Consider the following 12,284-nt stretch of genomic DNA (forward strand, 5'->3'; position numbering starts at 1 on the left):
TTTTTTGTTGATGATTTTGGTAATTTTTGTGTCAATCCCATAATGTTTAAGGATGTTCCAAAGCGACTCTCTATGTATACTATCAAAGGTCTTTAAAATTGTATGTTATTAATATTAAAAGCAATGTGTTCCATTCATTTATCCGTTCTATATAAGTTCGTAATATAAAGGTATTTTCAACACAAGATATATTCTTCCTGAAGCCACTTTGCATTTCCCTGAAAACTACTGATTCTTTAAGTCTGTCTGGTGCAATACGACTCAAGCTTTTTCCTGACACTGACAAAAAACAGATACCACACCAGTTGTTGCAATCAGCAAGTTGTCCTGTCCGTGGTAGTTTGACAATATTTCCTTGTTTCCATTCTGCTGGTATAACTTCATCCCTCATGAACTTATTCAATGGCTGTTTCAAAATTTCCACACTTAGTCCTATGTCCGACTATTGGTTTTTCAGTTTCTTAATGGCATGAATGATCTCATCTTCAGATATTTCACCTGTGTTAATGTCTAGTGATGTATTCTAACTACATAAAATGTGAGTAGATCATCTCGTAACTCTTTCATCAAAACTTCATTTGATTGTTTCTAAATTTTTAGTTGTTCTTTTTGAGTTGGCCACTTAGGGTTCTTTCTTTGATATAATATTCCCATATCCCCACTGTATGCAGCCTGTCTTGATAGATAGATAGATAGATAGATAGATAGATTGTCATATATTTTTTTAATGAGATCACTATTGTCGTCAAATTCGAGGTTAAGGTATAAAAATGACGCAATGGAATATCGATATGTGCAATTAAATGATTGAGCATTCTTTCACAAGATTGTGAAGGAACTCCGATTCATAAGAATACAAAAACAGATCGCCTAGGACAGTGGAATAATTCGAGCCCATTGAAAAGACGATACTTTGTTGCAAAATTGTCCCTCGAAAAGTTACAAATATGTTGTCGATGATAAACTCCAGCATAGTGATCACCTGTTGCTTGGTGTACAAACATATTTCTTTTTGATTTGAAGTTGAAAAAAATGTAAAATCGCATCCTTAAACAAAAAGTTTGTGAGGAAAGGTCCAACCCGAACGTAACATTTTATGAACAATTCGGTGGATAATTACTTCAACTATCATTTATCCTGAAATCTATGATGATTACACCGATCCCTTTCCGTTGCATGGCGGGTCTGTCTTTGTCGATTTAATGATACTTAGCTTAAAAGGGATTGTTTTAAGGTTCAAACAGGTGACCTTTCATTTAACGGAATTGCATAATATTTGAATTAAATGCATATGGTCCAATTCAGTAATCTTTGTTGTCAGAAGTAAGGATTGGGTATAAATAGTATTGCTTATCAGTTTGAGAATAGATTATTTGAATTGTAGACAGCAGACCAATTGACGCAAGTGTCAGTCGATTACATAAAAAATACCAAACCCTTTCAGGTACAACCAACCAATTAGGATGTTTTCTATAATATTGATTAAACACGCAATAGGAATGGCGAAATGACAATTTCAAGAAAGAAATTTTAAAAATTTATTCTGCAAACTTCTAGACGGATACAGTTATATCATTAAATAACCCTGCAGGAATAATATCAACAAGGCTTCAATAGAATTTTATACATTGCATTAAATTTAGTAAGGTAAATTATGTGCGTTCATTTCCATTTAAAAATCTATAGTTAATGGATGCAGTCAAGAGCTACAAAGTTTTCGTGTTGTGTGCATAAAAACCCATAACGTTAAATTACTACACAAGTCAAAACATGTCAAAACATTAATTTGAATAACAAAGTATCGCACGTTTTGCTTAAATAAATTTTGTCCAATAATTTCCATCGAGGGAAGCTCATTTTGTGTCTTTAGTAATACGACCTATTTTCCTTGTTCCTTCTATATTGAATTTATCCATCGGCTCAATAGCTTTTAAAGCAGTATGTTGTCAAACCGCCGTAAACATTATTAAATACTATGTACAACTCATGTCTGTAACAATTTTTTTTTTCCAATATTGAAAATTTCAGTACACCTGATAAATACGAATGTACAATACGCGTGTTTCAATGCAAAGCCTCTCAATTTTTAATGAAGACCTAAAATCAAAGAGCAATTTTATTCAAGCAGTATTCATAACCACACATATCAAATAACTCGGGTCAGTGAAGACTGGCTACATGATTGGTAATAACCTCGTGGAACTTTAGTAGTGGTATAGATCGTTGGTTGTAAAATAAAAAATACCAATCATATTGATAGAGCATGTTTCTGGGTGCTGTTTTCCTTTCCTCTTTCGTCTACTCCGGACTTGACTTTTTCTGAGCAACTCGGCGAGTGTTTCTAGACAGTGGACGCTTACTCTACCGGTGCACCAGGTCCATGCTCCTAGTTTTTAGTGGAATGCGAGTTGTTCATTTGCTTTTGTTACTTGTATGTATGATTGTAGTTACTTAATGTGTTCTTTGTTGTGTTTTTCATGTTTGGTCTTTGTCTCTGGATTGTTTTCTTTTGTTTTCCGCTAGAATATTGGTTCCCTTGATTACTCTCCTCTTATAAACGATATAAACATTAATTTGTGCTGTATATTCTGCTAGGTGTATTGAAATTTTCTACCCCCCCTTAAGAAAGAAAAGTATTAATACAATATTTAAAAGCAGCTAGAGGAAATTTGCAGGCCACATAAAGCCAGGAATGCCAAAAGAAAAAAATAACAAAGAGCAAGTTTAATGACTCGAAATGAAAAAGCAACAAAGAACACACAAAAGCAAGACGCACGGACGCTACGACGAACCGTAGGGATCCACTCATTTTTTTCCAGATTTTAGCAATTCCTGCTTCGTGCTAAGCACCTGCTCAGAAACCGGCTCACCTGTCTGTTCAAGTTTTTTGTGATAGTGGAGAACTTCGGTTTGATTGTTCCACCGTTTCGATTTTAACTTGATATTACCATTTGTCATACGGACTTTCCTTTTAGTCTGTTTCTTGTGCCAGATTTTATAAGTTGAGTTATGTTGATTTTAATCTTCACTTGACTATCACTATATTATCATTCTTTGTAGATCAGTGGGGGCAATGATTATGTATATAGGTAACCGTGCTATAAATTATCATGGTATAACCTACTAAAAACTCAATTTAAAAAAAAGATCACTTAAATTTAAAATATCACTGAATAATGAACGAAACAAAACAAACAACAATAATATACCAACATGTTTTATATTGGAACTCCGGAAAGCCTGAAAATTTATATTAAACAATAAACTGGTAGGAACAATGATATTTTGACAAAACAAATGTGACATGATGCAAAAATAAATCTATAGAATATAAAAGTGAGTTTTCGTACTATTTCTTGAGAAAAAAGTATAGTTTTCCCATAAGCCATAGGTGAAAAACAAAAATTTATAGTTATAAAACGTTGTAAGGCGAAGTTACCTATGAAAAACAAAACTAAATGCAATAATGTCTTTATTACTTCCTGGATGTATTGGATTATAGTTTAACCACTTAAACATTTAAGAATATTTATATTTATTGCGTAAAAAGGTGACCTTCAATATAGACGATCCCTAGAAGGTAGTAGAGTCAAATGTTTATAAACAAATTGATGACATTTTCTGTAACGTTCTGCGTCATTCTGCATGTCATCATAATTATTTACATACTTTATATATGTATATATTTAATTGCTAATCGAGTTAATCTACCCAAAGTCGAAGTGATATCATAATCTCGAGAATAATACTTTGGGAAAAAAACTTTGGGGACACACCTTATCGATCGTATAGATCGTATAGATCGCCATGGCGATCGCCATGGTTAAGTGAGGATTTTACTCTTAAAAGTACCACTGCTCCTAAATTATTTATTAGTAGAAACAAATGGTAACTAAAAATTTGAAATGAAAAATAAACAGAATACCTCAAACTTTGCTCAACAGCACAGTCGATGTTTTTATCTATTGCTGATTTCTATGTATAAAATGAAAGCAATATAATATAACGCGTCCTTCGGCTCAAGTTATTTTAAACTGCATTGATGCCAAAAGATGTAACACTTGTTTGGGTGACATTTTCGTAATAAAACATCAATGACTTTTCATTTTTAGTTTTGCTTCGTTTAAAGACATTCAAAGACGTTTTGAAACAAGAGATTTACGCATTTTAAATGCTTCTCTGTCGAAGAATCAGACAAAATATGTATAAGGTGTAGCACATGAAAAATAGAAGAACGCGGAGATTTAATTGCTTTATCCAAGAGTAATCAAGGGGACCAAGGTTATAGCGGTGATCAAAAGAATGTAATCTAGGGCCGAGTTGCTAATAAAAGGGGTAGACAAACGAGGAAAGGAAAACTATGATCCGTTGAATAAATCAGTTCATCCAGAATGAAACACCATAACGATCCACGAGTTCATGATGACGACCATAAAACTTCTGTAGTGATGACTTCAATCTTGTTGCAACATAACCCTGTTCCAGAAGCCTATTTGTTAGAATTCTAGCGCGATACAAAAAGTCTGCGTAGTTTCGGCAAGCTCTGGCATAACGTATGAGTTATGATATGAACACTCCATACGCAGGTGCCGAAGGGATGTTGCAACAGATGAAAGGAAAGTTGACAATTCTGAATGAAAAGTCATCACGTTTGTCGTAAAGTTTGGTCAATAGTTTTCCTTTACCATCGATTTCTAAGTGTAGGTCAAGATATGAGGCTGACCTTACAGTGACTGTAGTATCCTTTATCTCAAGTTCGTTGGTGTAGATGCGATGTATCAAATCCCCGAAATTAGGATTGTTTAAAGATAATATGTCATCTATATAGCGGAAACTGAGATTAAAGGATCTAGCCAAACGATATTCTTTCTTTCGGATAAAATTAGCCATAAAGTCAGACTCATAAGAGTGAAGGAATAGGTCAGCAAGTAAAGGAGCACAATTTGTTCCCATTGGAATGCCGACCGTTTGTTGAAAAACACTTCCACCACACTGGACAAATATGTTGTCGATTTCAAATTCCAGCATTTTGTAAACATTTTCCTTGTATATTTAGATAGCTGTATATTTTTCAATTTTTAAGCAGTCAAAAATTGTTAAGACACAGTTGTCCTAATAACGTTAAATAGCCTTTCGGTTGATTTCTAGAGGTAGTGAATATATTTGAGACAAAAAAGACCAAATTCAGAAAAGTAATTGGTCACCCATTGTCTGGTTCTTACTTAGAATGGTACTTAAATTAGTCCTGATTGATCTTCTTAAGAATGTTCAAAGTAATATTATAATTATATAATATCCGGCGTTAGTACGTAACATAAAATATGTAATAAGGAAGTGTTGTAAAGGACATTGCACTTTTCAACCTGATGGTGCATGTCCTTATTTACAGGTAAACACAGGTTAACATCTTTTATTATGTCTAATGTAGGTATGCGAGGTGGGTTCCAGTTATTATACGGTAAACGAAGTAGTAAATGAGCAACTCGGACTCCACCAACAACTGGAAGAATGGATCAGGTGCACCGGTAGGGTAAGCGTCCTCTGCTTTTATTGAAACACCCGCCGAGTTGCTCATAAAAAATCATGTCCAGGGTAGATGAAAGAGAAAGGAGAACTATGACACATTAAACAAACCAGTCTGTTGTTAATAAAAATGCTAATTGTTAATAGTGTCTACTGCAAAGATGTTTTTGGCTTGTCTGTTACTTTATTTTGTTTGTTTGGTTGTTTTTTTTTCTACTTTTTTTTGGGCGGGGGGGGGGCGGGGTTGTTTGTTCATTTGTTTTTTGTTTTTCTTTCTGGTTTGTGTTTAAGTCATGCTGGTTCATTGGGGGTTTTTCGTCGAATAAGATATTAAAATTTGATAAGTTACTGCAAAACTTTTGATGGTAAACTACAGATAAATTTGATGAAAAATGTTCGTACAAATTATACTAACGTTGTTTATTATTCTAGAGATGACATTGTTGTGCGGGGATTTCCTGGTTTTTTTATTAAACTGGTTTACCACATACATGTTGTGTATATATGAATGTGTGTTGAACCGATGTTTTAACAATCCTATGTGTTTGCGTCATATTTAATCACATGCATTTGTTTTTACATTCACATAAGAATTTTACATCAAGGTATGACTTAAAAACAAAAATAAGCGAACACAGCATTCTTGGTATACCATATCATGTATGGAGTACTGTAACATATGCAACTGAAGGAAATCACTCAAAGTTTTTGTTTGAATTTTCGAAGCACTTAGGCACTGCGTAAGATCAATGCACTATATTGTTATATTGGACTTTTCTGTTGCCATGCTTTTTTTCTATCATTATTGAAATTGAAATTATATAACCGTTCGCAACGATTGTCTATTAAATTTCCTATTGGTGGATTTGTTGTAATTTTGATATGTATTGCCATCGAACATTGATAGTCAAACTTCCACAAAACATTTCTTAAAATCATAAAATTGTCAAATACAGTCGTGTGCAGCAGACTCCCCTATTTTTGCCAGGAAGTCATTAAACAAGTTTGTAACCGGAATAGGAAAGGTGTGACATTCGATGCTCTACAAGCCCTCGCCTACTCTTATGGTAGAACGTAGAAAGTTAGATTATGACATTAAGTTAAAATAAAAAGGGGATGTTTGTATCATGTTAAGCTTGTTTGTCACTGTTTTCTTGCCGGTTAATTGTACTGTTTCTTTTCATCTCAATCGATATCTCTATACTGCATCATAGACATTGCCTTTATTCATGGTAGACCTTATCATGAACATAGCTTTCTGCCAGTTCTAGACAACATCATGGAGCTTTCAAGATATTTTGAACAAATTTTGTTTTTAACAATTATAGTACCCCACTCCACGAAAAAGGAAGATTCATTGAGTTTTGAAATCATCAAAAATGTCGATTTTGTTGAAAGTAATGGAAGAAAATTCAAGTTATGTAAAACTTAAAAACAGCAGTTTTAAGGCTTCTTATAATAGACAATCTGTTTACTCATTTTTCAGGGTAGCCGATCACATTGTTAAAGCAAATTACATATATACGATATCTTATGCATAGCGGCATTGCGCTTTGAAACAAAAAAAAACATTTGTTATCAATCATTTTCAACAATACATGATTTTAGTGTCCATACATACTGCAAATACCTGAAATAAAGATGGTTTTTCACCTGATAAATATTCAGGCAGTTATTGGTTTGTTTGTTTTTCTCGAAATTTCGACTTAAAAGATAATGTTAACATCAAAGTTGATGCCATTTAGACATACAAGGAACAATGAAATATTTTTGTTTTTTCTGGAATAACTTATCAGGGAACTAAGTTAAAAATGATAAAAAATAATCTTCAAACCTTTCCCTTTTCCCTGATAACATTGTATTAAAAATCAATGATTGAAGAATTTTGCAAATGAAATTTCACTTAGATCATAATGAAAAATAGCGGGAAATTGTTCAATGGCTGTGGAGTTTAAAACTTACTTAGTAATAGGGTAACATATATATCAATAAATATGTAACAAAGGAGGACCAGGATTTGAACGGTAATACAAAGATAAGGACTAGACCAAGAAACTGGTCAAACACAAAAAAAAGTAAATAACCATAATAACGCATACAAAGAAAGAAAAGTAAATGAGCAATCCGGACTCCACTAAAAACTTGGAGCATGGACAAGGTGCACCGGTAGGGTAAACATCTTCTGTTTTTATAAAAGCACACATCGAGTCAAAACCGGGGTAGACGAAAGAGGAAAGAACACTATGAAACGATGAGTAAATCGATTCTCGTGATACAAATGGATACACCTTAACGATCAACGAGTTCAAGATGACAACCATAAAACTTCTGTAGTGAACATATTCAGTCTTACAGCAACAAAATCTTGTATCATAATTCTAACTGTAAGAAGTCAAGCTCTGGCATAATGTATGAATTGTGATAATAAAATTATTTCATACGCAGGTGCATAAGCGATGTTGCCACACACGAAAGGAAAGTTCACGATGTTGAATTCATGGTTTTTCGTATAGTTCTGACGTTAATCAACGTACACATATATAAAGATTGTAGAAGACGAATATTATTATTTTCCACACTGTAATCAGTAATTATAAAACAGTTAATAAATGATAAAAAAAAATATACCTAAAATGTTACCTTTAGTTTATTGTATTTATGGGGCGTATAACACAAGCGTGGAATATCATTCTTTAATTTTGTTGTCTTTTTTAATAGAAAATAGATTAATACATTTTTTTCGTTGATCCGTTCTTTTAATAGAGAACAACTCTGCAATTGTGTGAAGGATTTTGAACTGATTTCATTTTGTTTGTATTATTTAGTTGGTCCTCTTGTGCATTATTCTGACGATCCAGTATGTATGGTAAAGCTTTTTTGTATACCGGTAAATTTTAAATCAAAATGTGTGGCCGCAAAACTCAACTAAAGCCTACATATGTTTGTCATGTTGTCATATCAATAATATAAAAAAACATTGCAATATATAAGTTATTTTTAAACTAAATATTGGTAGCAAATATATCCCGCGGAAATAACAAAACCAGGCGCTCACAATTAAAATAGACGAATTATGATGAGCACAGCGCAAATAAAAAAAACCCAAAGTGAACTGGTGATTCGAAATGGTTGACAGTTGCTGATATTTGCAAGAAGTGAACCATTTTGCTGATTTAAATTCATGCCTAAAGAAAAAAGCGGGAACATCTTTTTTATGTAGTCAAGTCTTGAAAATCCAGTTAATATTGATCTAGAGAGTTTTGCTGCGTAAACAGTTCTATATAGCTCTACTTTATAACTCTTGAGGAAATATTATTATGAAAGCATGAAAAAATATGAATAATTGAGCCCTGCAGATCAAACAAAAAGACTCAGTGGAGGAGATGTTTAAACAAAACATAATACAGTTTGAAAGTTTTTAGATGGGCCATAATCACATATATATATGGAACCGAACTGTAACTGCAACCTGAAAATCCATGAATATTTTTCGCTTACTGGACATTTTAATGATTTAATGATTTAGAACTGTCAAATACATACACAAAACAATCGATAAATTCCCGCTTCACCTATCATTCCCGTTCCTTTTTATGTTCATAATAGAAATATAATGCAAAGTTTCAGTGTTTATTGAATACGATAGATAATTGACATAAATAAACACTTCATCGAATTTCCAATAAGTCCTACCTTACTTGAAAATTACGTTATAATCATTGTGTACGTCCATAAAATACACAGAAAATTTTCTACTAGATATATCCGAAACTCCGGAAATCCTCAATGTAAATTTACGTTCGAGTTGTTGATACCTTAAGAATATTGTTTACACTTCATTAAAAGTATACCATATCAAATGCGATTTAACAGTCCAAATCCATATTATGTCAATTAAATTAACACTTTTTGTTTATCAATTACTTGACTGTAGTATTAAACACCAGGTATAGAGTCAATTTCCAAGTATTCAGATAAACTTAACGTCCTGATGTATTCGGAACGTCCTCCTATACAAACACATCGACTTAATATTTTTGTGGTCAATGACCGATATACTATGTTCTTCGGTACTTTCTTAAATGTCAACAAACCATAATTCTTTTGTTCAAAATATTTTTATCGATCTAGGTCCTTGTCAAGGGAAAAATCCCATATTAATAAAAATGTGATTTCGAGTGCGTGAATAACTTCCGTATGAACATACTTTAACCTTTTCAAAACGACAGCCAATCACATTTTGCTTACCCTTGATTGGACGACAAGGTCCATTTAAACCTGCGTTTATAAATACACAAGTATTTTCAGTATTAATATTTATAGTTACACTATTGTTTTTGTAACATTATATATTGTAAGTACAACTCATTCTCATTTCAAACGAGCAATAACAGTTTAACAGAGTATCTCTCTTATAGCTACATATACATTATTAGAGTAAGTATTGGAACGATGCATGATTTTCTATATTTTAAATATTTTCTTATTGCTTGCTTAAACTTTAAATAGACTTCAAATTTGCAAATAGTAAATCTCTTATTTGAATTTGAATAAAAATGTAGAACATTTCAAAATTTATTTGTATTTTGTTTTGGTTACTATTGTAACATTTGATATTTATTTCCAGTATGGGTAGAATGGTAGAACACTATGATGCCTTTGTTATCCACAACCCCGAAGGAACAGATCTAGCTTTTGTACAGGAGATGGCAATGATACTAGAAGGACCTAAATACAACTTTAAATTGTTCTTACCATGGAGAGATTTACATTCAACTGAAAATAATGAAATAGAAATCCTTGCTGAGATACTTACTAAAAGGTACAAAAGAAATATTTTATTAAGTAATTTTATTTTCGAAGCTTATCGTTTCTTTTGGCTTATATTTCACATTAATCTACGCCCCTTTTATTATTTCTAAACTTTAATTGAAGCAAATACGCATTTTTAGCAGTAAAAATAACTTATGACTGAACATAAATTTAATGCAATTGTTTGTTTGAAAATAATATTTAAAAAAAGAAATAAAGTTTCTGAAGTCATTTTGATACAAATTTTATTTTAAATTCACATCTTCAGGGTTTCATTGTTTTAAATTATTTCCAGATGTACGTCTGCTGTTGTTGTAGTATCACCAAACTTACTGCAGTCTGATGTTACAAGTTTTTTACTGTCTCTAATACACGCTAAATATCCATGTAAGTATTTAAAACAACTCCTCTTAAATACGTAGTAGAAAATAAATGTATACCGCCTAAACAACAGTATACGACGAACAAAAAATATAGATCTTTAAAACTTTCATGTCAATTACTGCATTCTATAAAGAGGAATTTAAACGTCTGATTAAAGTCTTTCATATAAAAGTTAACCAACTTCTATCAAGGAAATATGTGTCCGCAATTTTTATTATTTACTCATTATTATTTGATATTACCGAGTTTCTGATCAAAACAAAAAAGGGATTTTCTACAAACGTCATAAAAAAATTCCATTAAATTCCCAATTTATGATTACATTTATAAATTTTTATAAATATTATTTTTGCATTTCAGCCGGAAGAAACAATAAAGTCATCCCGATAATGATTGAAAAATGTGAAATGCCTACAATTTTACAATCTGTAACTGTTTGTGATTTTACAAAACTTGACATGCGATGCTGGGTATGGCAGAGAATGGCATTATCATTGCAAACAGCACAGACTCAACGCCAAAAAGGAAAATCTAAGGAATCTAGAAGAGGAGGACTTCCAGATTTACTGAAAGGGTTGTAGCTAAAGAAACTTGAAATTATAGTTTTACACGTGTTACTGTAGGTGCTTTGTCTGAATGATGGTTGTCTCCGATTTGATAATTTTGGTTTTTGTATGCAAAAACAAATTAAAGAAACTGACAATCATCATGTTGCAAATCTAGTCGCCAGAAAGGAGTTATCTATATACGTGGGTCGGGAATCCGTGTTCATTGTTGATTTGTGTGCAATTGCATCATTTCAAAGACTATGTGCATATCTAGCTGTGATAACTTTTGTTGTTTACATTTTACACTTGTTTTGTTAATTTTACAATATATATGTAAATGAATAAATACTTGAAATGATTGTATAGCTTTCATTAGTCCTTATGTCTTAACAATACGGTATATATACTTGGTATTAAAATTGATAGCACATATATATACCATTACAAACATCAAACATATAAATAGTAATATTTCAATTAAGGATGTTGATCAAATCAGATATATTTCGTATCATTAGTATACTTCTGAATATTATATTTTACCATTGTAAAATAGACAACAAAATAGAAATTCCTCACAAACACAAACAAATGATACAATGGTATCCAAAAAATTTTAATGCTATACATTCATACAAAGGAACCGAATCCAAAAAAAAAACCAAATACCTGTCTACGCCAGATCCTATTTTCCAGGAAAGGAACGAGAAGTAACCTTTCACATCCTCTTCGTGATACATACTTGATAGGGGTGCATCCTTATGATATATTAGTATTTCAAAGAAATATCAAGCTATTAATTTGTAATTTCCTACCTTAAAATCAAACCGTTCGTTCATATACAACGAATGAAATCAATACTTTCTCACAAGGGTTATTAACCTAATTGAATTAGAAAAGGTATGTAATAGGATGTATAGTGTTTGCACCTTTATGCATGATTGAATCGTAGTTTAACTTGATAGGGGATATTACTTTCTAACTTTCGTGTACTCAACCACATAATGGTTTGTAAGT

General features: G+C 32.1%; 1 protein-coding gene across 2 annotated transcripts; it reads left to right on the forward strand.

Moving 5' to 3' along the window:
• Window positions 1-9,754: 9,754 nt before the first annotated feature.
• On the forward strand, window positions 9,755-11,626 carry LOC148611043 (myeloid differentiation primary response protein MyD88-like). 2 transcript variants are annotated; one of them, XM_088591105.1, is made up of 4 exons: window positions 9,755-9,877; window positions 10,151-10,345; window positions 10,631-10,722; window positions 11,080-11,626. In XM_088591105.1, exons 2-4 carry the CDS (start codon window positions 10,152-10,154, stop codon window positions 11,298-11,300), a joined length of 507 nt encoding a protein of 168 aa, XP_088447231.1. In that variant the 5' UTR covers window positions 9,755-9,877; window position 10,151; the 3' UTR covers window positions 11,301-11,626. The 2 variants fall into 2 exon arrangements, with proteins under 2 accessions (XP_088447231.1, XP_088447230.1); XM_088591104.1 differs by having other exon boundaries at window positions 9,817-9,960.
• The last annotated feature ends 658 nt before the right edge of the window (window positions 11,627-12,284 follow it).

Source organism: Perna viridis, chromosome 7 (assembly GCF_037379345.1).
Source record: "Perna viridis isolate PV_CMFRI_1.1 ecotype Kerala chromosome 7, ASM3737934v1, whole genome shotgun sequence".
Taxonomy (NCBI): Eukaryota; Metazoa; Mollusca; class Bivalvia; order Mytilida; family Mytilidae; genus Perna; species Perna viridis.

Bases quoted from the DNA above. Each gene is read 5' to 3' on its own strand.
- LOC148611043 (XM_088591105.1), top strand. From the start codon at position 10,152: ATGGGTAGAATGGTAGAACACTATGATGCCTTTGTTATCCACAACCCC. The intron at 10,346-10,630 runs GTACAAAAGAAA...AATTATTTCCAG, and splicing joins GCTGAGATACTTACTAAAAG to ATGTACGTCTGCTGTTGTTG. The intron at 10,723-11,079 runs GTAAGTATTTAA...TTTGCATTTCAG, and splicing joins AATACACGCTAAATATCCAT to CCGGAAGAAACAATAAAGTC.